The sequence below is a fragment of the Alnus glutinosa genome, chromosome 5 (assembly GCF_958979055.1).
Source record: "Alnus glutinosa chromosome 5, dhAlnGlut1.1, whole genome shotgun sequence".
In the NCBI taxonomy this organism is placed as follows: Eukaryota; Viridiplantae; Streptophyta; class Magnoliopsida; order Fagales; family Betulaceae; genus Alnus; species Alnus glutinosa.
Window position 1 is genome coordinate 18,860,882 of NC_084890.1, and position 25,915 is coordinate 18,886,796.

The 25,915-nt window shown below is 38.1% G+C and overlaps 1 protein-coding gene across 4 annotated transcripts in view; it reads left to right on the forward strand.

Annotated features, from left to right (window-relative positions):
* Window positions 1–3,728: 3,728 nt before the first annotated feature.
* The window catches only part of LOC133869629 (vacuolar protein sorting-associated protein 54, chloroplastic), a 60,621-nt gene continuing 38,434 nt past the window's right edge, over window positions 3,729–25,915 (forward strand). For 2 of the 4 annotated variants that reach the window (XM_062306677.1, XM_062306678.1), the window contains exons 1-5: window positions 3,729–4,767; window positions 5,104–5,166; window positions 10,052–10,131; window positions 22,233–22,350; window positions 23,938–24,015. In XM_062306677.1, coding sequence (XP_062162661.1) covers window positions 4,003–4,767; window positions 5,104–5,166; window positions 10,052–10,131; window positions 22,233–22,350; window positions 23,938–24,015 — 1,104 coding nt within the window. In that variant the 5' untranslated portion in view covers window positions 3,729–4,002. The remainder of the gene's footprint in view (window positions 4,768–5,103; window positions 5,167–10,051; window positions 10,132–22,232; window positions 22,351–23,937; window positions 24,016–25,915) is intronic. The other 2 variants (XM_062306675.1, XM_062306676.1) reach the window with 2 other exon arrangements.

Genomic DNA, 25,915 nt, shown 5'->3' on the forward strand with positions numbered 1-25,915 from the left:
TTGGTAACTCTACTTTGTTAATCCAAAGTTCTACTCAAGATGCTAACACACGTACTCCTAAAATGATGCGATAGAGTGAAATTGACCTCCCTAATGAATGGCTTTGAGAAAACGTATCCAAGCCTGCTAAAATAGTAAATGATGCAACTAATCTTGATTATATCCAACAATATTTAGATGGATCTATTAAAACAATTTTTGATGATCTAAATCTTTCTAATAGAATAGAAAGACCGTTGACTGTTAATGAAAGAAGAAACTCTCTTGTTGGTTCTACTACAATAGAAGGTTTCTTCATTTACAGAAGAAGAAAAATGATGTTTCTCCCTCTTCTTGGTATATATATAATGCATCGCATATTCTCTTACTGATATCATCTACGTAACACGATATTATATTTTAATGCGGCAAACCTTTTTGCAAAACTATGAGTTCACAAATTATATAACTGCCTTTCATGTGGTTTTACCTCATTAAGTGGTGGACTTACACTTGATCTTTCTTTCCACTCATGGACAACATTTGTGTTTCACAGTTAGTCAGCAACTAGGTGGTGATGCCCTGGAGACGATTTGTACTTGTGAAGGATTTGGTTAGGATCATCTTTGAGGTTCTAGATGCAGAGTGGTTGCAGATTATGTGGGATAGTGATGAGGAAATGCTTCGTGAGATGATTGATATTATTTACCTTATTTTTGTTATTAAGACTCAATCGTGATGTTTGATGTTCTTTTGAGACCCTATTTGTGTTTGGAGTTTTCTTTTAGTTTTGATGCTTTGAGGATATTTTGAGATTGCATTGCTTTGGCTTAAGTTAATTACTTGGGAGACATTTTTTGCTCTGGATGTTTGATGTTTTATGGATTTGTTTGGTTATGCTATCTTACTTTAAGTTGAAAATTATTCCGTTGTGTTTTGTTAGTTAGATTCCTTGGGGCTTGTTTACGTGGTAAATGAGTCTGGGAGGTGCTCTGAGTTTACTACAGGTTTGTTAACCCTCGAGGGCGTTACATAAACACCGAAGCAAGCCGTAGCCGTGTGACATATTGTTTAAACATGAATCTTAAAGTGAGGACACATTGTAAAGATAGATAAAAGTAAAGATGATAAAGTAAAGACAATATATAACAAGCAATAATATTTGTCTCATTTGTCTTATCTTATCAATAATTTAAGCTTTTTGGTTCATTGACAACTTATTATGAACAATGAACACAATCAAAATAGCAAAGAGAGAATGCCAAGTGTATCGCAAAACATTTTCTCAAAAGCTCACATTCAAACCCTTATCTTTAGAGTTTTTAGACTTGATGCGGTAGAAGTTATTCAATTGCTTTTTTGAGTATATTCTAAAGACAATTCCATGCATAGACACTTACCAAGAAAGCTTTGGAAGACAAACTTCAAATTTCTCTCTAGGTGGCCATGTGATAGGCTTGGGAAAGAAAGAAAATGAACACCAAAAGCACACCTTGGCCGTGTAGTGTAGGCGGAGAAAATCAAGAGAAAACCAAAAGGAAGTAAGGAGTTCTAGAAAATACAAATGAAAACCAAATGCCATAAGGTCTTATTTATAGAAAACCTAAGCCAAGCAACATCAAGGGTGCCCAGCCATGCATGGTGGTAGGATGGTAAATATGGCTTTTACTTAGTTGATATGTCTTTACCAAGTCTTTCTTTAAGTTAAAAAACGTCATGATCATTTTTTTCTCCATTTATCACCATGATTTGATGACTATTGACGAGCTAGATTCCAAGCATCACAAGGCTAAGGTGGCCGGCCATAGGGATGGTTTTTAGACATATTTAATCTTTCGTAGACAATTGGATAATTTAAAACATCAATTTTTGGGCAAAAATCAAGAATTCTTTGAATTGAATTATGACTTCACTGAACTTAAATAACAATCATTTATTTACGAAATTGGGTCCATCTATATATATATATATATATATATATATATATATATAAATTTGTCAACTCCAAATTTAGAAATAAAGTGATAGTCAAAATGTGTCGTTTGGGCGGATGAATAGTAACTCATTTGTCCAAAAAAACATTTTTATTAAAAGTTGATTTCTCTGAGATTCTATGACTTGGTAGAGGATCTCAAGATAAGCACGGTGGGCTTTTATTTGATTTAATCTCAATCTGTTTGACTCAGTTTTCATCCGATTCAAGTTTTAAGGTTAAAAGTCAAAACACCTTAAAATTTAGATTAGAAAACTTCTTAATTTCAAAAACAATTATAAAAGTCCAATGATAATACTTATCATTCAGTTCTAGAAATTAATTAAGGCATTAAATTCTCTGGGTGTTACATGGACAAACTAAACCAGCGCACTTCTTTAGATTTAGAGACATTAAATGGGATCAAAAGACAAAAAAAAAAAAAGAAAAAAAAAAGAGTTTTTTAGTAAGCTCAAGTTAGAGGAAAAGAGTTTTTGTAAGTTTTTTGAATTGTGGTTTAGCGTAGGCATAGAGAATGCACACCTTACTAATAAAAAAGTAAAGACAAAAAAAAAAATGAACATTTTTGTGATTTATTTTTTTTTAAAGTAAAAACTTTCAACTTCCACTACAAAGAAATACATATTCCCACTAAAACGTTCAATTCTCTCTCCTAATATTAAACCAAAAAACCCATGGCTACTTACGAGGAGTCACTCGTCCTCTTCCCCCTTCCCCTCCCATTCTTACTTCTTCTAAGACTCAAATTGCCTTATTGGAGATCCTATCCACCTCTTTTGAGACCTTATTCATTGCCTTTGTCAACTTATCTTTATTCTTCAGCTCTGCAAGCCGCTCCTCCACCTCTAACTGTTCATATTCCACCTCCTCTAGCCGCTCCCATCCTCGGCTCCGCCCTCTTTCTGAAGTTTTTGAATTTGGGTTTTTCAAACACAGATTTGTCAACTTCAAGAAGCCCCACTCTTACACACACCATTCCGCCTTGCTCCTTGACCTCTTCGTTTCCATCCACTGCCAGTCCCTTCTTTGTATGGCCAACACACGTTGACGCGTTCACCATATGCTCTCGCAAGTAAATCTCACTAGGTGGTGCGTGTTCCACACGCATCGACTCGTGGACATCCTCCCTCTTTGCTTGACACCTCTTGTTGTCTCTCCTCCACTGTCTTCACCCACAATTGCCAGTCTCTTCAAGTGGTTTTCCCACTTCTGGACTCTTTGTGCCGGAGCGTGGCCACCACTCCCATGCTGGTCTTGCTGTGTTGCTTTTGTTTTTTCTCGGCTTTTTGTTGTTCTTAAATTTATGACTTTCTTTTTATTTCAGTGTGCTTGCTGTTGTTGTACCCCTTCAGGTGTTTGGGTAGGGTTGAAAGGTATTACGAGGGTCATGTCCTTATCTGATTCTCTAGTACTTGGGGTTTAGGTAGGGTTGAAGGGTCTTGTGACGGTCACGCTCCTATCCATGCCATCTTTTATCGCCTTTATTGGCAGTATCGTTTCTTAGTGTTTGTGTCAAAAATTAACAGGATCGCGTCATTCATTTGATTCATTCCCTTTTAATTTATGTTTTTTTTCTTGTAGTTTGGTGCTTCTTGTTCGGTACCCAACTCTAATTTTTTTATTTTTTATTTTACTTCCCAAGAAAAGAAAAAAAAAACTAGTTAAGAGAAAATCCGTTTGTTGTACAACCAAACGAGAAAAATTAACCCATCCAAACTGGAAAAAATAACTTAATACCATAATCAAATTTTAATCCAACTGAGTGCAAACAGAAGAGTAGGTCCGGCCCGGTTACATATCAGTCGCCATTTTCGTTTCTCTCCTCGCTCTCCCATTTCTGACATCCCCAAGACCAAGAAGGCCCCAAATTCTCGCACGATCTTTCCTTATTCGGGCAGATCCAATGGCGTAACGTCCAAGATCGCATTTCTTGAAACTTGTCTCTCCATCTCTCTATCTCATGCTAGGGTTTATCGAATTATCTTTTGAAGTTTGAAGCTCAAACTCTAAATGCTTCTAAGATCTTGAATATGGATTCGCAGCCTTCCCAATCGGGAAGGTCCCCGCCAATCGAAGAATCTCCCTTGCTTCCTGGTAAAATGCTATCCTACTCCTCCAGTAGCCAGAGCTTGTCATCCATCCTCAACAACCCCCACGTGGCCAAATCCGATTGGTGGTGGTCCTCCTCCTCCTCCTCCTCCACTGTCGCCCCTCCTGAGTTCGTATCTTTGACCTCCTCCTGCGAAGTTTCCCGATCCGATTTCCAGAGCTATTTGGCCTCTATTTCGGAGCCCTATCACCGATTCGAGGACATCCGGAAGCACGCGAGCAAAGAGAATGTGGATTTGGAGAACATCGGCGGCCAAGGCGAAGCGCTGGTGGCGTGCCTGCGAGAAGTGCCGGCGCTCTACTTCAAGGAGGATTTCGCGCTGGAAGACGGGGCCACGTTCCGTGCGGCGTGCCCGTTCTCGAACGTGACGGAGAACCTGGTGCTGCAGGAGAAGCTGTCGCAGTACCTGGACGTGGTGGAGCTGCACCTGGTGAAAGAGATCTCTCTGCGCTCCAACTCCTTCTTCGAGGCCCAGGGGCAGCTGCAGGACTTGAATGTTAAGATCGTGGAGGGGTGTAGTCGCATTCGAGAGTTGAAGGAGACGATAAGGCTCTTGGATGTGGATTTGGTGGACTCCGCCAGACTGATTCAGGACTTGAATGCCACGAGGACCAACTTGTTGGCTCTTCAGCAAAAACTGAGGCTCATATTATACGTCAACCAGGCTCTCTCCGCTCTTAAATTGGTACTCACCCTTCTCATACTATATGTCAACCAGTTCTGTGTTTCGTTCACATGTTCTACAGATATTTATCTCCATTCATAATCCTCTTTCCTTAGAATTTCACCTCCTGTACTTACTATGGAGTTTTGACTATGAGTAATTCATTTATTCTACAAATATCCTTTTATAACACTCTGGTTATGAAATTACTCAGTCATGGCTTGATCATCCTCTACCTTTTGCTTAAGATTATCAACTTGAGGAATCTGTTAAAGATCTTTTTGTTTGAATCATAGGTAGTAGCTCTGTTGATGCTTGTAAATATGCTATTAAGTGATACATTTTTCTATCGTACAGCTTGTTGCATCTGCAGATTGTGCCGGAGCTTTGGACATCACTGATGATTTGCAGCATTTGCTGGTATGCTTTCAAATTCATGGAATCCTTTTATTTGTTGTTATTCTTTTTCCGTATGTAATGTTCTTTTCAAATAACTTCTTTTCAAGCCTACTCTCGAGGTTAAAGTTTTAGTTCTCTTTCTTCTTTTTGATATTCCTTGGTTTATCAAAATTTTTCCTTCATCTAGTTATGATCTGTTTTGTACTTTTATTTTTTCATGCCAACTGGTGGGAGTCCCAACTAATATTAAAAAACAAACTAGGGTTTGCTTCTACTTCAGAAGATCCAAGAATTAGACATTTTACTTAATTGAATTGGACAGGTTGGTCCATTTGTAACTCATGCATGTAGTTTAACCCATGCTGGTTGCTTTCTTATGATCCTCATTGCTGAGGATGTTGTAATGTTTTAAGTGAGTGAGTCCATGAGGTTTTAGGTTCTCCTGATATTGAAGACGTAGAGACATCGGTGATAGAATTGAGGAAGCTTATGTTTAACATGTTACTTATCTGGATAGCGGCACATCATAGCTTGATTGTTTCTACTTTTTCGTATATTTTGAATTTATGTTCTTCTCTTTCTTCCTATTAGGGGTTCTCTTGTATACTCTCTGTGGACTAGGGTTGCGCCCTTTTACACTTTATTAATGATATTAAAACGAGCATGTAACCCGTGCAATGCATAGATTGTTTTTTAATTTTTTTTTTAATTTTTATTTTCAGATTTTAATTTACAAAAAAATAACAAAAATAATTTACTTAATAATAACCAACCTTTTTCTAAATTGTTAAACAAATTAGACCATGATAAATTATTTGCGTATAACATATCTTCTTTCCCAAATCTTTGGTATGAGACTAAGAAATCATTAAATGATTTTAGATGTGTCTATTTCAATTCTAATGTACTAAATTATTTTGAAGGGATGATATAATTAATTTCATGATGAACTTCCAAAGGTTTGGCATGGTGCCAAATAAGAATTTCAGACGAATATGACTTCAATAGAAATAAATCTTCTAGGTCTATTAGGTTGGGTTTATGAACGTCGCAAAGCCTTTAGGATTTTGGGAACTAAATAACTTTGAGAGGACTTAAGACTCTGAAAGTGTAAAACCTCAAATTATTATTATTATTTTTTTTGATAAGTAAGAAACCAATCTTATTAAAAAAGCGTAAGGCGTCCTTTAGTACACTGGGAGTATACAATGAAAACACCTAGCTAGAAAGAGAAAAGCAAGCGAGAAAGTCAGGAAAAGAAAGAGACAAAGGGTGGACATAAGTCGTAGTTCAAAAATACAAGGAATAGTAGAACGAGGAAAGAATCTCTTCCAAGGTACTTTCCAAGTCCTCAAAGCTCCTATTGTTTCTTTCCTTCCATAAGCACTAAAAGAGGCAAATAGGCGCCATTTTCCAAACCGTAGCGCTCATTGGCTTTCCAAAGGACCACCAACACGCAAGCAAGTCGATAAGTCGTCTGGGCATAACCCAAGGCATTTCGTAAAGACTAAAGAGGGAACTCCACAAAACAGAAGCTACATCGCAGTGGAAAAGGAGATGATCCATGGACTCTCCAGTCTTCTTACACATATAGCATCTGTTTATCACGATAACATGCTGTTTCCTAAGGTTGTCCAGGTTAAGAATCTTGCCAAGAGCCATGGTCCACACAAAGAAGGTAGCCATTGAGGGAGCTTGAGTGTGCCAAACACTTTTCTAGGAAAAGCGGCTACCATCGGAGCTAGCTAAGGAGTAAAAGAAGTTGACTTTGAACACTCCTTTTTTGGAGGAGACATACCACAACTTGTCTTCACTATCTCTACTCACTTTGACTGAGTGCAACACTTAGAAGAAAGAAACAAAGATATCCACCTCTCACACCACAAATCATGCCAAAAGCTGATCTTCGAGCCGATGCCCCACGGCAAATCTAGTGAATTGAGAGAATGAAACCCAACCTTTTCTGATGTTCTTCCATACCCCCATCCCAATTAAGGTCATACTCTATGTATTTTTACTTTTTAAACAATAATAAAATATAATATATGCAGTTTATTTTTAACTATCCCCATCATTTCCCTAAATTCAATGTAAATTTTACAAAAAAAATGAAAAATAAGCAAGTTGAATTAAAAATAATACATAAATTAAAAGAGAAAATAAGGTTAAAAACGTAAATAGAAGAACATAACCATAGGAAATAAAGACAAACAAAAAAAATGAAAAATACTAATACAATAAAAAAGAAATGTATTTTCTGTATATTTCTCTGGTTCTAATGAAACCTTGAAAGCTGATGTTGTCTATCAAGTAAGCACGTAAACAATTTGCATTACATAAAGTAAAAAAACTACTCAATAAACAATGTAAATTAAAAAATTATCATACCTCGTACCCAAAACAACCATAGGAAACTTTCTCTCACCACAATTTTCCTGAATTTAGTGTAAAATTTACAAACGGTAAAATAAGCAATTTGAATGAAAAATAATATATGAATTACATCAAAAACATAAGGACAAAAAGCGGAAACAGAAGAAAAGAACCATAGAAAATATAGACAAAAAATGAAAACTATAATATACTAATATTATAGATAGAGTTATCTTTTCTGTATACTTTTCCGATTCTTTTGAAACCTTGAAAGTCAATGTTGTCTATCAGTTAAGCACGTTAACAATGTGCATTACACAGGAAAAAAAAACAATTCAATGAACAACGTAAACTAAAAAATCTTCATACCTCATACAAAAGCAACAATTAATGCAAACTCTCTCTCACCATGGTTTCCTTGAATTCAATGTAAAATGTAGAAAAGGAAAAAAAGAAGAAGCAATTTGAACAAAAAAAAAATTATAAATTAGGAAATTGGGACGAAAAAATGTAAACGAAAGAACAAAATCATAGAAATAAAGTAAAAAAAAAATGTAAAATGATAACAACTAATATAATAGAAAATAACTATCATTTTTATATACTTTTTCTAGTTCCAATGAAATTTATAGGTATAAGAAGAAGTCCGGTCAAATACTTATCAAAAAAAAAAAAGCAAGAAGTCCGGTCAAATAGAATTTTTTTCTTTAGACCATCCTTATATATAGCATAAAAGGAACTACTTTTTGAATAGAAATTAAAAATAATATATAAATTATCAATGCAAAAATCGAATTAGAAAACAGCACAGAAGATGAATACAAACAAACATATTATTTACAATTCTATTTATTCGGTGCTTGAACACTGCCTTGCAAACTTAAAAGCCAAACTACAAAAGCAAATGCTATAGCAGTATTACAAACGAAAATGTTCCAACAATGACAAAAACTTTGCTCTCTTTGCTTTGAGCACCATTCTCCGGTAATGTAACTAACCGCAAACCATTACTTCTCCATATATTTATTTGAGAAAGCAAGAGATATTGGAGAGAAGGGAACCGATGGTTTCACTTAAATAGCGACCGTGTGGTCCATGTTTGAGTGCCCGTGAAAGTGTGAAACAGGCTGCCTTAAAGGCTTTAACGCAAATCTAAAACTGACGTTTGATATTTCCCAAAGAAAAAAAACTGACGTTTGGCGGTTTGAGGTTCAGTCTATAACTGACATTTAGTGTGAGGGGAAGCGGTGTTAGAGTGAAAGTGTGAAACTAAGTGCTTTAAACTCACCGTTAACTTGACGGACACTTGTCAAATTTTTAAGAAGCCACTTGTCATAATTATAGGCACTCCTCTTACTGATTCCCCTATATATATATACATATAAAATAAAACGAATGTCGTAGAAGGGAATGATTGTAGGGCTGAAAATTGATTCTGAATAGGATTCGATCATTTCCTATAGTGTTCTGATAGAAACAATTGTTTAGTAGTAGACTATTTGGAAACTGTAGAAACATAGTCCATGCATTTTCCAACTGCCAAGGACTGTATTTGCTATTTAATAAATTTTAAACATTCAAATCATTCACAAGATCATTATTTCCAATGTCATTCTTTCTTTTATGGTTCAAGATGTGGCTGTAATTGAGGATAGTAATGCAGAGTTGTATGGAGCTGTCTATAGCATGTTCAAGTGAATGGGCTAGAGTTTAGGAAGTGTGTTTGCCCTAGACTTGTTAGGGGTGGAAGACTGTAGGGTTCAAATAGAGATAGAAAAATCTACAATTTTTTAATTGCTACTACGGCAAATTAAAATAGCTGTAGTGTGAAAGTTGGTGCTGTCCTGTCTTTTTTAGTGTATTTGGAGGGAAAGAAATTATAGGAGTTTGGAAGACCGCGAGAGGGCGGTGGTGAATTTAAAGTCCTTCAATACTCTTTTCCTTCGGGCAGTTGCTTTACACTTATTTGCTTTATTTTCATGATTCTTTTGACCGTCTTTTTCTTTCCAATTAAGTATTCCTCTTGTATACTTCCCGTGTATCTGAGTTGCGTCTGTTGCTCTTCTTAATGATATTTTGATTACTTATATAACAAAAGCTGCTGTGTTGTAGGAATATTTGGAGAGTGGCTGCTTTTTGTGTTAGGGACGATTGGACTTTTGACTATGATATCTATGAGTACAATTTGTTTATTTTTCATTTTTCCTTGTTCTTTACCTAGTTCTAATGAATAGTGAATAGTTGCTACTTGAAAGAAACAAGAGAGATATAAACATATAGAATAGGTTACATCTCTTTTTCCTCTTGTTGCATTTCCAGTTTAGATGGCTGTATTTAAATTGACCCTCAGTTATTGTAATCACTTTTAGTGTCTCTTATGTATTTATTATTTTTCCCCCAATTGCTTTTAAGTATCACTTACTCATTATCCTTGAAAGTAAATACCTTTGCGCTTCACATTTGTAGAAAGGAGACAAGAATCAGTTGGACAACCATTTTTATCTTTCTTATCGATCTTCTTTATGTTTTTTAGGATGGGGATGAACTTACAGGTTTACACTGTTTTCGTCATCTTCGAGATCATGTAGCAGCTTCAATAGAGTCTACAAACAGGTACATATTTGTAAAAATAGTAACACTGGATGTTGAAGAAACATGTGCCACAGTTTGTATTGCTTTGGAGTCTCTTAGTCACTCATTTGATTTTGTCCTAGTTTTTTTTTTTTTTTTTTCCTTTCATGGAAGGTTTTTTTTCCCCGTTTCCCATTTTTCTCCTAGGGGATGTGAGTAAACAATGGCTCAGGGTGCATGTCCTTCTCTGATTATATAATGTTGTTTAAAAACAAGAGAAGCTTAAAAAATAGACTAGAACTTTGGTGAGATACTTTATAATTTGAAGATTGTAGGATATCAAGTGGATGCAATTTATATGGAGCGTTTGCTCAATATGTTATATCTTTGGATAGTGTCCTATCATTGTCTGAATGGTTTTACTTATGTAGAATTTTTAAATTTATTTTCTTCTTGTCCCATTTAGGGATTCTCTTGTATACTTCTCGTGTATAAAGGTTGTGCCTCTCTGCGCTTTCAATGAATTGAATTGCAATTACTTATAAAAAAAAAAAAAAATGGAATGTGGTGTAAATAATACTAGAATTAGGAATGTGGAGAGAATTTGGTGGCCAGTAAATAGCCAAAAATGTCTATTTTTAGTTGTCTTGGATTGATTATTAAAGAGGGGAAGGTAAAATAGTTTGTTTGCCTTAAAAGCGAGTCGGAATTAAATTGACTTCTACGTTTTTTTTTGATAGGTAATTAAGAAAATATCATTAAAAATCGTAAGACGCCCCTATGTATACAAGGAACACCTCATCCGTGTACAAACCATCAAGCCAACCATGGCAATTTGTCCCTTCCATCGATTTATCAACGCCTACTCAAAACTTAGAGGGGGAGGGATGGAAGAGTAATAGCAGCATTCCAGCTAGCATACCTTTATCCAAGCCAATAATTTTGACATCTTTGAGTTGCTAGGCATTCATAGGTTTTTCCTCGTTTTGGGATAGCCAAATTAAGAAAATATCAATGAAAAGCATTAGGCGCCCCTATTTACACAAGGAACACCAGAAAAGACAAAAAACAAAAAAAAAGAAGAAGAAGAAGAAGAAGAAGAAGAGAGAAACCCAACAAAGGAAAAACAACAAGGCACCCACTAAATAAACCCTAACCCCACAAAGAAACCTAAGCCCTCAAACTAGCCCTGTGCTTACCCCGGCTTGAGCCATTGCCTCTAGCATCAAAGTTAATAAAGCGCTCCAAATTTTTTCACTCCCTCCACCCCTTCGATTTTGAGATAGAACCCTCATCCTCCCTATGCTGCCCCTCTTTAATGACAGTCAAAAGATCTTGAAACCTTTTTTCATTACCCCCAAAAGAGATCCCTAGAGCGGGAGCGAACCCATCGCACTAAGCACTACCTCGGAGTAGCCCCCATCCCCAGACCCATCCATCACACCCTGTTCGAAGATTCACCCTCCTCCAAGACGGTACTAGGAAAATCATCCACCGGCAAAAGGATTCCAACGCAAAGCACCATTCTCTCCAGCTGGAGGAGATTGACCCAAGGTGAAACTTGGGAACATGTCACGTCTAGCTCTGTCGGCTCAGACGAATAGCCACGAACCTCAATAGAGGATGAACTTGGCTTTAGAAAAGTCCTCCAGAGGAAGCCCCACAACAGAGAAGACCCCTCATGCTGGATATTAGAACTCACCAGGACGTGTGCATCCTCTGGCGTGGTTTGGGCTACGACCTTACCAGACTACAAGCACTGAACCACTACTGGTGTGGCCTTCGGTGTAGGAGAGAACACACTGGCGTCATCTGGGCACTCCGAAATGGCCATTGGCATGCCGTAAGGCTCAAACTCTGAGAACAACCTAAAAGACCCACTTGGAACTGTGCACTAGCCGCCTACTAAAGGCAAAACCCCAGGCAAAACGCTAAAAACACCTTTCTCGCAAGAAGACCCATAGCCAACTTTGTCTCCCTCTTAGCCTTGTACTTGCGATTATAGAATATTGTGGGCCATTTTTTGGGTGATTAATGCCCATGATTGCAAAGTAACCATACTTACTGGTGAACACGGCCTCAAAGATGATTGGACTTGACCAAAGGTGACATTTGGCATATTCAAACTAATCGGATTAGACCCCTCATATCCAAAGACACCAACCTTGACTGGCTCTGATGCCTCCGACACCAACCTTGGTTGCCGTCGTTGACACCAACCTTGGTTGCCGTCGATGACACCAACCTTGATTGCCGTCGTCGACGCCAACCTTGATTGCCGTCGTCGATGCCAACCTTGATTGCCGTCGTCGACACCTTCGAAGAGCCGAGAGGATTCGGCCAAAACCCAGGATCAGAACCCGTTGAAAACCCATTATCCTCTTCAAAACCCGTTGACGGCCTAGGCCCCAAGTCAGCAAAGCCCACGACTAGCCCAAAGCCTGTGACTGAGCCCACCAAGTTGACCCTCTTGGCATTGGTCTTTTGGCCCGCAAGCGAGAACCCAACCTGCATACTTAAACCACTCTTGCGCTTACACACTGAATTTGGCTTCTGGCCTAGCCCAAAGCCCTTCATCCCACGACCACGCATGTAACAATCTAGGGAAAAGTATTAGCCACATCTGCGTTATCACCCCAAAATGACTAGTCAACTTGGAGATTTCTTAAAATTTTTATAAAGCTCAGTTTCACCTAAAAACCAGGAAATATGGGACTTGGGACTTACGACTCATGATTATCTTTATAAACCACCCACTCTATGTGGGCTACTCATCTTTCCAATATGGGACTAGGGTGTTACAACGCACCCATTAACCTGGTCCACTTCTGTCTTAACTTGATCCAACAGCTTTTTCCACGAACGAAGGGTCTCGAAGCCCTTCATCTTCTTCGATGGAGAAGCTTCTCGAGCCACGCCTCACGAAGAGCCAGCCAACCTCGGGTATAGTGTCCTCGATCGTGGTTCTTGTCCAGTGGGTCCAACTTGTGGAGTGCATTGAAATCTACAAAGTTTTTTTTGATAAGTGAAAATCATGAAAAAGTGTATGAATAATTTCATTAAAAGGCTATATGAAATGGGAGCCATGCCCTATGGTACATATTGCTGGGTAGTTAAAAACCTCTCTCCCTGTTTTTGATGTATCAACACTGAAGTATTGAGCTACAAGGACAATGGCACCAAGAATGACCTACATATCCTATAGAAATCATAATCAACAGCTGCCAAGCTGGCACTAACGTGGAAATAAAGGGGTTTCCTGAACCAGAGTTTTGCTTGTAGCAATTATCTGAAACCTATTGTATCAGAATGACCCAGCTGGTAGGATTGTCCTTTCAGGCCAGAAGCTTCATTTCTTTTTTTGATAAGTAAGAGGATTTTATAAAAAGCGTAAGATGCCCTTAAAGTACACTGGAAGTGTACACAAGGACACCAACGACAAGAAAGAAAGAAACAGCAGGGAAAAAAAACTAAAAAGAAACCCAAAACCCACAAAACAGCCCAAACAAGCAAAGAACCCAACAAACCAAAAAAAACAAAAAAGACCCCCAAATACACTACTTCCTTTTGCCTTTGCCACAACTGGACTCCTCATAATTAATATAACATTTCTCACGCCTTTTAGTACTGTTTTCTTCACCTGATGTTTGGCCCCTTCTTTATCTTTGGTTTGCTTCGACAATTATGCCATATATAAGTCTATTAAGTTTGAAATATCTGCCATCCATATTATGAATGTTTTTTCTCTATTTTTTGCAGTTCACTACTTTCATGTCACAGTAGTCCTTAACTAGGTAACGTAGTTGCATTATCAGCCACTTGAAGATTAAAGGACCACCCGCAGTTGCATGTGCTGCCATGCTCCTTGACTCCTCACCTTAAAACCCCTTACTTGCTTTAATCACAACTATGCCATCTTCCCCTACAGTTTGTTTATCTTTTGGCTTTTGCTCAGCATCATCACCTATTTCCCTTCTTCCTTTCATAGCATCAGCATCATACCCTCAGTGAACCACTCTTGTTCATCACTGAACATGTCTAATATTGCAGAAAAAGGAGGATGATCAGAAGGATGGATGGAAACAAATAGAAAAGGCAATGAATATGAAAAAAAAATGCGCATTCATGGATAAAATGGTTATTTATTTATTTATTTTTTGTAAGTGATAAAATGGTTAGTTTAAATAGTGGGGTCCTCAAGTTTCCCTTGTGATGGGCTCACCGGAAGGGAGGATTCTTCCTTCCTCATCCTCATCCTCGCCCTCTCAATTCTGCGTGTGGTCTCCAGGCTATCTCTCCTTTGAAGTTGTCTTTGGTGTGTTCTTCGATTTTCGGGGATAAGGGAGATAAAACTGTGGCTTTCCTCTCTGCCCTTGATGAGGATCATAGGAGGTGGGATATGATTGAGGATTGTGAGCTTTAGGGGCTTAGGGTTGGGTTGTTTTGTGGGCTGTTTCTCGTCAGGTCGGTGGTGAGGTTGTTGCTTCTTGTATACTTCGTGTATACTAGGGGCGCCTTACGCTGTTTTTTTAAATAAAATTGCAATTACTTATAAAAAAAAAATAGTTGGTGATGAACCTTTGAGGCAGAGTGATGTGAGCTTACAAGGAAGGTGGTGTAAAGAATTTTGATTTTGGTAGAAAGAAAGACATGATATTGGTTAATGATTCATCAGGAGCTAATAGGGGCTGTCTATGTTGTTTTTGTTAACCTGAGATCTAGGCCCCATCAAGATACTATTTTTCAGTAGTTCCTTTCATAGTATGTATTCATTTAAATTTTGTATGCTTGTGAGTGTGCAATGTGGATCATGCATTTTGGAATTACAGGTCTGTTTCGCATTTATATGCTGTTAATTTGGGCCAAACTGGATTGTGACTGATGACCATTTTGACAATTGGGTTGAGTTCAGGAAGAATAATTTATGCTGATATTAGGCTTTGGTTGGAGTTAGACTAAGGTTTTATACTTTGGGCTGACCTGAATGTGGCACAGGCTCCTATTGGTCATTGCTTGAGCTGACCTTAAAGTGTGAGCTCGTGTTGACATGAAAGTGGCATAGGCTTCTATTGATCATTGATTTACTGGTGTTTGCCTCACTTTAGTAAACAGGCTGGATCAACTCTAAAGGTCTGGTCTGGGGTTATGTGAAATGTAACTTCATGTATCTCTTTCTATTGTTTCTTCTTGCTGGCCGCTTGTCCATATCAAGCCTCCCATTCTATTACAACATATTTGAACAAGTTTCTCATTCTAGCATTCTGCACTTAAGTAGATAGGCTAGATCAACTCTGATAATCTTATCTTTTCGGGGGTTATTTGAATTGTAACTACATATATCTCTTTCTATGCCTATTCTTTCTTGCTGGCCACTTGTCCATCTCAAGTCTCTCGTTCTAGCACAACATATTTGAACAGGTTTCTCACATGTCTAGCGTTTTGTATTGTATAGCAAATCTTGTCAAGATCCATCTTTAAGTGTTTTCCTTTCTTTGTTAGATACTTTTAGTTGTTTTTGTTTTTCTAACATACATTAATATATACACAATAGTTACCCTATGACGTTGGAGTTTATCCAACTAATGAACTAAATTTTCTTTACTCGTGCTCTCTCTGCCACCTTTTGTGTGTGGTGGTTATCTTATTGGAAAAGGGTGTTACTTAATATTTTTTTTTGGAAGTGTTTTTGGTGGTCTTGGCTAAAGCATTGTACTTGCACCAAGTCTTGTGTTTTTGCAATGGATGGATCGCAATTGTTCATTGACTATACTGGATTTTTTTTGATTCACTACATTCTTGATTGTAATGTTAGGATGCTCTTAGGGCTGCAAACAAACTGAGTTGTTCATGATAACTCAAGATCAACTGTGCAAACTCGACCCAAGTTTGATTTGTTCAATAAAGGAATTGTGTTTGAACTTTAGGCTTCTTTTTTGATCGTGTCCAGGTCTTAGAAAACTTTGCTCATATAAGCTCTTATAACTTTAGTTTTTATTTTGGTTTAACTTTTGTAACGTGAACATTTTACATATTTAAAAAGATGAGAGGGACTTATCTTTCTAATGCGTAGGGAAGTTATAGACACGCGCACATGGGCATATCACATTCAAAGTAAAAGTTGTGTTTATATATACTTGATATTGAATTGTCTAAACATTATGGTCATAAGATATGTATAAATAGTTTATTTTGTGTTAAATATTCTTTGATAAGTGATAGAAATTTATTAAAAAGCAAAAGGGTGCAACCATATGAAGACAAAAGAAACACTTCACCAGGAAAAGAAAAAAGATCAAGAAAATCAAGAAAATCAGAAATATGATGACAATCATAGGCAGTTGTCCATTGGTAAAGGGTTTTGAAGAAGAAGGCCATTAGCTTCACCACCATCCTCTCACAATCTTCAAAATTTCGATAATTTCTTTCTCTTCATATGCATCACTCTAAGCAAGGTAGGATTAAAAAAACTTTTTGCTTGCCTATCAAAAAAAAAAAAAAGAAAAAAAAAAAGCAAGGTAGGATCATCTCCCACACTGCTATCCTCAGAACACAACCAAACTACCCTCTCCGCACATGCAAAGATATCCACCAAGCTGCCCTCTCCAACATGCAGAAAAAAGTATGCAAATTAGACAGGGTACTCTTAATTAAAGTAATGCTTCCACCCTTAGACAGGCACAATTGCTTCCAACTAGCCAAATAATGCTCAAATCTTCTCATTGTTGCCATCCTAAAAAGATTTAGCCTTAGAGGAAGCTCCTAGCTGAAGACCTAGATACATCATAGGTAAGGAAGAAACCTTGCATCCCAAAATATGAGCTAGACCTTCTACGTTATTGGCATTGCCAATAAGGACTAATTTTGATTTAGCCAAATTAATCTTCAAACTTGAGACTGCATTGAAACATAAGAACAATTATTGCAAGTGATGGAGGCGATTTGGGTTTGCCTTGCAGAATATCAAAGTATCATATGCAAACAGAAGATGTGAAATGTTAAGCCTATCAACATTCATAGGCCCTCCCTCTTTTCATTGGGTTTTGTTTCCGCCTAGGCTGTTCTCCTCGGTGACTAGGTGTTCACCCCAATTTTTACCTAGTATGTCTTGGAGGGACCATCAGTCTTCTTGAGTGTTCGAGGTGGGCAAATCTTCGAAGGGGGATGATCCTAACGAAGGGGTTATTGTATACCCCATGGTAGTGTAAGATGCTAGGTCGTGTTATCACACGATGGGGGTTTCTTACGAGGGGACTGAGAAGAGTTTTCTAGATTTCTTGACTTTAATTGATGAGGGGCAGCGCTTTGTCTATGCTCCTAAGTAAAAAGAGAAAAAAGAGCTTAAGAATGTAGAATGCTCGATCAATTTTGATGCTAGGGGTGTTGGTTTTAACCGGGTTAAAGGCAAGAGGGTCCTTGCTGTTGTGTAAAGTACCCCACGTTTCTTTGAGGGCTTTGGGTTTATGTGGTAGAGTGGGGGTTTCTTTTGTCTTTTGGGTTTTTCTGGTGTTCTTTCTTTGTTTTTTGTTTTTCTTTTGTTTGGGCGTCCTCCTTGTATGTTTAGGGGTACCTGACGCTTTTTTATTGCTATTTCTTTGCTTACCTATAAAAAAAAAATTCATAGGCCCCATTGAAAAGCCTGATAAAGAAACCCCATTTACTATAGTAGAGATTATTTCTCGTAAAGCTTTCATAATGATGACAAACAACAAAAGAGACGAAGGGTCACCCTGCCTTAAGCCACGATAACTATTGAAAAAACTCGTCAGAGAGCCGTTTAAAAAAACAGAAATGCGCATAGAAGAAATATAGTGAGCTATCCAATTACACAATTTCTCCCCAAAACCGCACCTTCTTATCATAGACAACAAAAAGCCTCCAATCAACATGATCATAAGCCTTTTCAATATCTAATTTACAAAGAACCCCTGGCTCCCTAGATCTGATCCTACTTCCAAGACGTTCATTAGCAATGAGAACGGAATCTAGAATCTACCTTCCCTTGATGAATGCATTACAATAGTTGGAAATAATCTTCTCCAAAACCATTTTCAACTTGTTGGCAAGTACTTTGGCAATAATTTAATAAACTGCACCCACCAGACTAATAGGTTTTAATCCTTAATATCAATAGACCTTCTTTTTTTTTTTTTTTTTTTTTTTTTTTTTTTAATTTATTTATTTTTCGAAATGAGAGCAATGAAGGTTGCATTTAGACTTCTTTTAATCTTGCCTCTAGCCTGAAAATCATGGAAAACATTCATAATATTTTCTATTAAAACGGTTTAAACTTTTACTAATCAAAAAAACATTCATAATACTTTCTTCTAAAACATCCCAACAAGCTTGGAAGAACACCGTAAAATCACTATCGGGCTCGGGGACTTATCACTGTTCAAGGCTTTCACCACCTCAAAAGCCTCACCTTCCTCAAACGCCCTTTCCAACCAATTAGCCTGAATCTTACAATGAAATCAAAAGAAAGGCCATCCAATTAGGCCGCCAACTAAACTGTTTGGTATACAAACTATCATAGAATTGCACAATGTGCTCACTAATCTTAGAATGATCAGTAAAAATTGTACCATTAACCGTCAAATACTCAATGGAGTTATTTCTTCTATTCGAGTTGGCCACTTGGATGAAAAAATGTAGTGCATTTGTCACCCTTTCCAAGCCACAATGCCCTCGATTTCTTCCTCCATAAGAGTGGACCCAAGTCACTAACAGTAAAGCCTTCCTCATTTTCTCCTCATCACATAAAGCTCTTTCTTCTTCCAAATGATCAAGATCTCGTAATTCATCCAAAAGAAGCATTGCCAAACACCTCATCCCAGACTTTCCAATCCGCTTTCAAAGCCTTTAGTTTGCGAGCCAAAATGAAACTCGGAAAACCTTGAAAGTGGTAAGAAGTCTCCTCTGTTTTGACCTTTCCATGAGACCCTATGATTTCAATCACATATTTTCGAACTTGAAATGCCTTTTACCTCCATGAAAGTCTCCACATTCAAGAAGAATAGGGAAGTGATCCGGGCAAAGTCTTTGCAGCCTTTTGTGGGACACCTTAGGAAATTGGACTTCCCTAATCAGGGGGTCTTTTTTTTTGATAAGTGCAAATTTTATAAATAACAGTGTAAGGCGCCCTTAGTACACACAAAGTATATGAGAAATAAACACCTCAACATCGACCCACTCCAAACAACATCCTACAAAACAATCCAAACCCCTAAGCCCCTAAAGCTCTCAACCCATAAGCTTATCCTCCCGAATATGCTCCTCATCAAGGGCACAGAGGAAAGTCATAGTCTTATCCTCTTGCCCCATGGACCTGAACCCCACCGCAGAGACCACTCCAAAGGAGAGAAAGGCTGGACACAATCCGCAGACTCAACCATCGAAGGAGCATCAAGCATCGAGCTAGAGAAGTGGGACGATGAGATCAGTCTATTCTAGACCAAGAGCGAGGATCCTGATTGTTCGGCCAGGTGAAGTTGCCTCCTACACAAGGAATATCCATGAGACCATGGTTGAAAATAAAATATGAGAATTCCACCATAGCAAAAACAGGCTTCACCCAATCTCTCATTAGGAAAACGAGTGTCATTAAAATCTTCCCCAATGCACCATGACAAGTCCCACCAAATGAGCATGCTGGTCTATTCGTCCCATAAAAACCTTAAATCGCAATCAGAATTAGGACCATTAACACTCGCAAAAGCCAATTCATAAAAAAAAAGCCCATTTGAAATGATCATCAACATTTCTGAAGGAACAAGCTACAACAAACATCCCCACACATTGTTCGACTTTTTCAACCACCTTCCTATCCCACATAAGTAGAATTCCACTAGATGTCCCTCTAGAATTTAAACAATACCAATCCACATGTTGGTAACCCCACAAACTACGCCCAAGACTAGAAGACATATTCCAATCTAGTTTTCTGAAAACAAACAACATCCGCCTTCCACTCTCTGAGTAATTGCAAACCCTTAAACGTTCGTCCCCCTCCTTTAACACTCTCACATTCCAAGATAATAACTTAGGGTTCATAAAGAATCGAAAAAATCATCATCTTAACTCAGTCTCAACTAGAATTTCCACCCTTAGTGTGGGAGGCTGTCTCTGGTTTATGCACATTAGCTTCGAAAGCCCTAATGCTATTACCCACTAGCCATGTCAACAATAGTCTCGGTGCAAAAATCAACATGCTTTACAAGGCTAGGCATCCTCCTGGGACTATAATCAACAATAGTGAAATTAGAGCTGACATTTTTTGACACGATCCGCGAACTCAACAAGAACCATAGCAGGTTAGGGTTGAGGGGTTTGACCTGTTTAATTAAATGGGTTGACCTACATAGTTTTTATACCCATGCCTTGACACGACTTGAACCCAACACAAGATATTTAGGGTTGACAATTTTTTACTCGATTTGCAAACTGATATGAACTCGACACTAACTCAAGTCTCAACATAAAATTAGCGGGTTAGGGTTGAGGGGGCTAACCTATTTAATTAAATGGGTCGGGTTAGGGTTGACCTATATAGTTTTATATCCATGCATCGACATGACCTGAACCCTATATGTGAGCATGAATTGTCACCCCTGAATGGAACCAAAATCGAGGAGCCCAAAGCAGGAGACTGTTAGCACTGCCCTAGTAGCTATCGAGCTTTGGTGTCGGAGGATAGGCTGCGACTGCTCGAAGGAGGGTGCCTAAAGCGCTGGCGGCAGCTAGGACTCAAAAACCAATGTTGACAGTAGACCGCCAACAAGACTCTTTATTGAAATACCCCTCAAGACGCTTAGATTCTCCTTCTTACCTCCACTAGAATGAGCGGCATTGCCTCGAGGGAGTTCCGACAGAGCTATCGGAGCGGCAGTGGGATGAGCCGAATGAGTACTCGAGCTCGCGTCCGCACCCGAGCCTACGGAGTATACCCCAATGCTCCTCATTCTCCACATGAGAGTAGGTTTAGATTTGTACCGAATTAGGCGATGGGCTCGAATGATACAAGGTTGGTAAATTTACTTTTTGTAAGTTCATAATATCTAATAAACTACAATAAGTAAGTAACTAATAATTAGCATAGATTTATAAAAAGCTATAAAATTGCAGTGATGGTATTTGGTTTATTTGTTCATGAGTAAGTTAATCAACCTGATTGCTTGAGTTTGTTAAAAATAAATGAACTCTGCTTGAATATGTAATCTATCTTTGTTGAGGGCTTGAGCTCGTTTCGTACTCGAAATTAAATTAAATAAACCAATTTTTGAACTTTTAATATTTGGCTCGATTACAACCTTAGATGTTCAAGTGTACATCCAATGTACTTAAGTTACTTCTCTTATTCTCCCCCCACAAAAAAAAAAAGTTCTCTTATTTTAATTGCTCAATAAAATGTATATGTATATTTACTATTCAAAAGAATATCATATTTTTGCATACTGTTTTTGAACAATTATCCTTTCTTCCCCTCCACCCCCACAAATTGGCTCTGTATTTGTATATTGATTAGTGAAGAATTTATTGACAATGGCCAGTTTAACTCTTTATCCCGTAGAATTAAGTTTCAAGACCACGATTATTCCTCTATGTGCCGTGTGCTAGGGCCTTTTTTATTTTTGGTGCTCTTTCTTCTTTTAGCTTATTTTTCTTTACTTTGTATGTGCAACGGAGTGGATCCGGTTATGTAAGTAAGCTCATGAATACATTATTTTTCTAGTGGGTATCCTTGCCTCCTGGACATGTTTTCTTTTGACCTGTTTTTTGGCTGAGGTAATGCATTAAAATTTGGAAATTTAGTATTCTTGCGGCAGTTGTATGATTGTTTGGGTTTGTTTTTGAGGTTCTTTTTCAGACACTAAATGTTGTTTCTTATACAGTCTTTCATACTTTTCACCATCTTCTGCATGCCATAATTTCATGAAATACACATTTCTCTATATATTGGATTTTAATCAGACCTGTGGTTAATTTGGCCGTTTTCCATGACTCAATTCTGCCAAATCTCTGTTTAACCTAGTATTACTGATCGACATATTGCTTCTTTTCTAGACTACTTATTTCATTAAAATGAAAAGTAAAAAAGAGGTCTGAATGTGTAGGTCAACAGTAACTGATTACATTTATTCTTGTAGCATTCTTTCAGCAGAATTTATGCGTGCTTCAATACATGATGCTGGAGGTTCAGATGTAGTGATTTTGTCCCAAGTGAAAGCAAGGGCTTCCGTTCCAATAAATGGGAAAGATGATGATGTAAGCTTAGTGGTTTATTTTATTTTTTTCTGCCTTTGAAATTGAATGTTCTGGTTCCTCTATTTAGTATGCTTAGTGAATCTTGCATCCATGCTAGAGATTGACCCCTTTTGAAATTCCCCTCCCCCTCCTCTTCCCTTATTCAAAAAAACATCAACTTCAAAACATTCTTAACTTTTTTCACTTTTTATATCACATCAACACTTTTTTATTACTTTTTAAATAAAAAACTCACTACAATACAATTTTTTTTTTTTTTTTTTTTTTTTTTTCACTCTTCCATATAAATTATTTCAACTTTATATCCAAATCAATTATATTTTCCAATCATTCAAAAAAAATTCCTAAGGGGAGGGGAGGGGGAATTTGAAACGGGCCATTGTAATTTTCTCCATTGGATTGTGTTTTACTGATGAGAGGAAACATGTCTTGATGTCCTTTTCAATTGGTAATATATTCGGGAATGCTAGACCATAATATCAAGGCTGTGAAGGCTTTCAAGTTTGGACAATGAAACAAACAATCATCTTAGCTGGAACAGTGTTATTCTATTCAAAGTTCTACAATCATTTATAGTTTTTTACATAAAAGGCTGACTACTGTTCCTAATATGCAAGTATAATTGTCTTGGCTACTAATGTTCCATCTTGTTCCACAAGTAACTGTGAAGTTGTCAATCATCTACATAGTGGTAGTTCTGTTTGTGACTTATTAGGCTAGGATTATCGTCAGCTGTTGCTTATGTTTCAAATTTTTTTATGATCACTTGATTTACCATAACATCAAAATCGTGTTTAGCATATATACTTGATATTTAATGCACCTATATATTCTTTTCCGCCTTATATATGTTGGGCCTAAAAAATTTATATTTTCGGATAACAACCAGTACTGAAGGCCCTCAAAGAAATATTAAATTCTAATATTCCTCTGCTGTAAGGGCCTTGGTCTTTGTGTTAGTCCCATGACGTCTAAGGTTCAAATCCCTTTGGATGCAAATAATTCATTGGGGCCAGCTCGTCGGCGAAGCCAGAGTATTACCCAATCCGTGTGGAGAGGGTTCTTTACATGGGTCTGAGGTTTATCTGACATGGGTGGGTACATAAAGTAACTCTACTTTGGAGGGGTTTCTCGTCATCAAAAAAAGATTGCCCTCATAATTGTATATTATATTCTAATATTCCCAACCATTTTCATAACTAGAACCTTCTTTCTGATTGGAGTTATTCGTCTTAAATTGGATCCTAAGTCTGGCTCATATTATGCTTCTTCTGTGGTTCATAACTCTAATGGTTTCACTATTTGGAGCTTTTTTGGTGCCTGAAATAGAATATGATTTTTTACTTGTTTGGTTGAGCGCCCTGATCATTGCATGCATTTCATTTCCTCGTTTTTAACATGCATAGAGTCGCATGTTTTGAAATTTTGGTTCATTGTGTTCTTCTGTCTTACGGTTGCTTCTACATCCTATTTTTTTTTTGTTGTTTTTTTTATTATTATTTTTATATGTATTTATTTATAATTTTTGTGATTTCTAGGACTAATTTTGGATGAAGCCATGAATTGATAACTGAATTGACATGTCAGCAGGTTAAGTTGGATGAAGAAGAGACCACTAATTTTCGAGATCGTCTCCTACCAGTCATAATTGGATTGCTTAGAACTGTGAGTAATTGCTTGCAGCTGTCGTGAGATTGTGTTTTGACTGTTAACTATTTTACTAAGCATCTTTTGTGTGTGCCTATGTCACATATCTTTTTTTTGATAGTAAATTAGGAATGTTTAATAAGTTGCGAATTTGGTGATGTTAATGTTGCCTAACTCCGTAGTTACGTGTAAGAGATTGCTAAGTCAAAAACATAGGAAGTGTAAGAGTGACCAATACTCTGCATAGTGGTGATAATTATCGGACTCCCATTTCATATTCATGTTTCCTAGATGGTGATGCTGGCTGATTACTACTAAGTCCTCAAAAAATGCCTCTTCCTCTCTCTGTTTAGCACGCCCCGACGTTCCTTACCTGTCGTTTTGGTATTCTGCAATGGGTTATTTGAATTGGCTATATGTGGAAGCTAAGTCATTTGAAATTGCCTTAGAAGAGGGGGTTTTAGTCTTACGAGTTTTCGAAAGGAGTAGGGGCATCGTGCATTTTGTATCCGTGGGTAGAGTTAGCGTGAATTGGTTGTTGGCTACCATGGAAGATTTGCTTCTAGCAGAGGTCTTGAAGGAGTTTTTGAGATCCTCCAAGGTGGGTTTGAAAGCCTTTATTGCCCAACGGTGTCCGAACAAGTTCGGGTGATATTTGGCTATCACAGAATATGGAGGCAGTTGTCAGAGGGGCTTTGGGGTTGTACCAGAAGGCAGAGGTGGTAGAGGATGGTCAACATTTGTTCTCGAGTTATGGAAGATCCTTTACATATCCTTAGGGCAACATTCTTCATAGTTACATACATTCATGGGGAAAAAAATCTTTATATGGATATTTATTTGGCGGTGGTGTTGACCGTCTGAGGTTAGGTATGGAGAATCGTTCCTTACCAGTGGCGAAAGCTGTTATGGAGCGACGAGACATGGGGCGGCGTTTCTCGGTTGAGGCGAAAAATTTCTTCTTTGCGGTGCGAGAAGATAGGGTAGAAGTTTGTTTGGAGGAAAGGAGGAAAGCCTTTGTTGGGTGTGTCTTCTTGGGTGTTCAAGGCTCGACTTGGCTGGTGGATTTGGTGGAAGAGGTGCTGAAATCTCCGGGTATTGAAGACTTCGCCAAGTCTTTTCGTGAAGATGAGAGGATGATTTCGGTCCACGGGGGAGGAAATAAGGCCGGATGTTTTCTGAAGGTATCGACTTTTGCAGAGGGTGAGCGGAAAGGTAGTATATGGATTCTTGAGGGTTGTGGTTGATGGGGATGGCGTAGGTTTGCGGGTGAGCTACGACATTTGCTGGTTATCATTGAAGCAAAAATGTGGCCTTCTGAGGTGCCGTTATTGGAGGGGAAACAGAAGGGGGGCTCCAGTCGTTCCTATGCAGAAGCGCTTTGCTCGATGGACAGTGTGGATGAGAAGAAGGTGGGGTTGATCGGTCACGAGTTGGATTGCTCTAGGCTGTCGGCGACTTCTTACGTTTCAGCGAAGAAGACATTGAAGACCAAGGGCAGTTCCGTCTCTTACTAGGTGAAATTATTTCTAGGGTTTTCTAGTGTTTTATTGGATCGGGTCAGAGGTCTTCTGGGCCGAGTTGTGGGCAGGGGTCTTAAGCCCGATGGTTTTAGGTCTAAGCATTTCAGCAAGAAGCCCATTATTCCCCTTAAACCGTTCTAGAAGTCATTGGGTCAGAGTGTTAAGCTTTGTTTCAGGTCTTCCCTTCTTCTCTTACCGAAACCTGAAGCTTCCCGACGCTCTAGTTCCCTGCCAGAGACAACGCCGGAGTGGTCTTTTGGGCTGTTTTTGGTTCGGCCTCCTTCTGGGGGTGTGGAGGTTGATGCGTTGGTAGCCTTAGAGGGCGCGGGTCCGGCGCCGTCAATTTCTTTTGGGTGTCCTCTTTGGCCGAAGCCCTCGCCGTCGTCAGTTTCTGG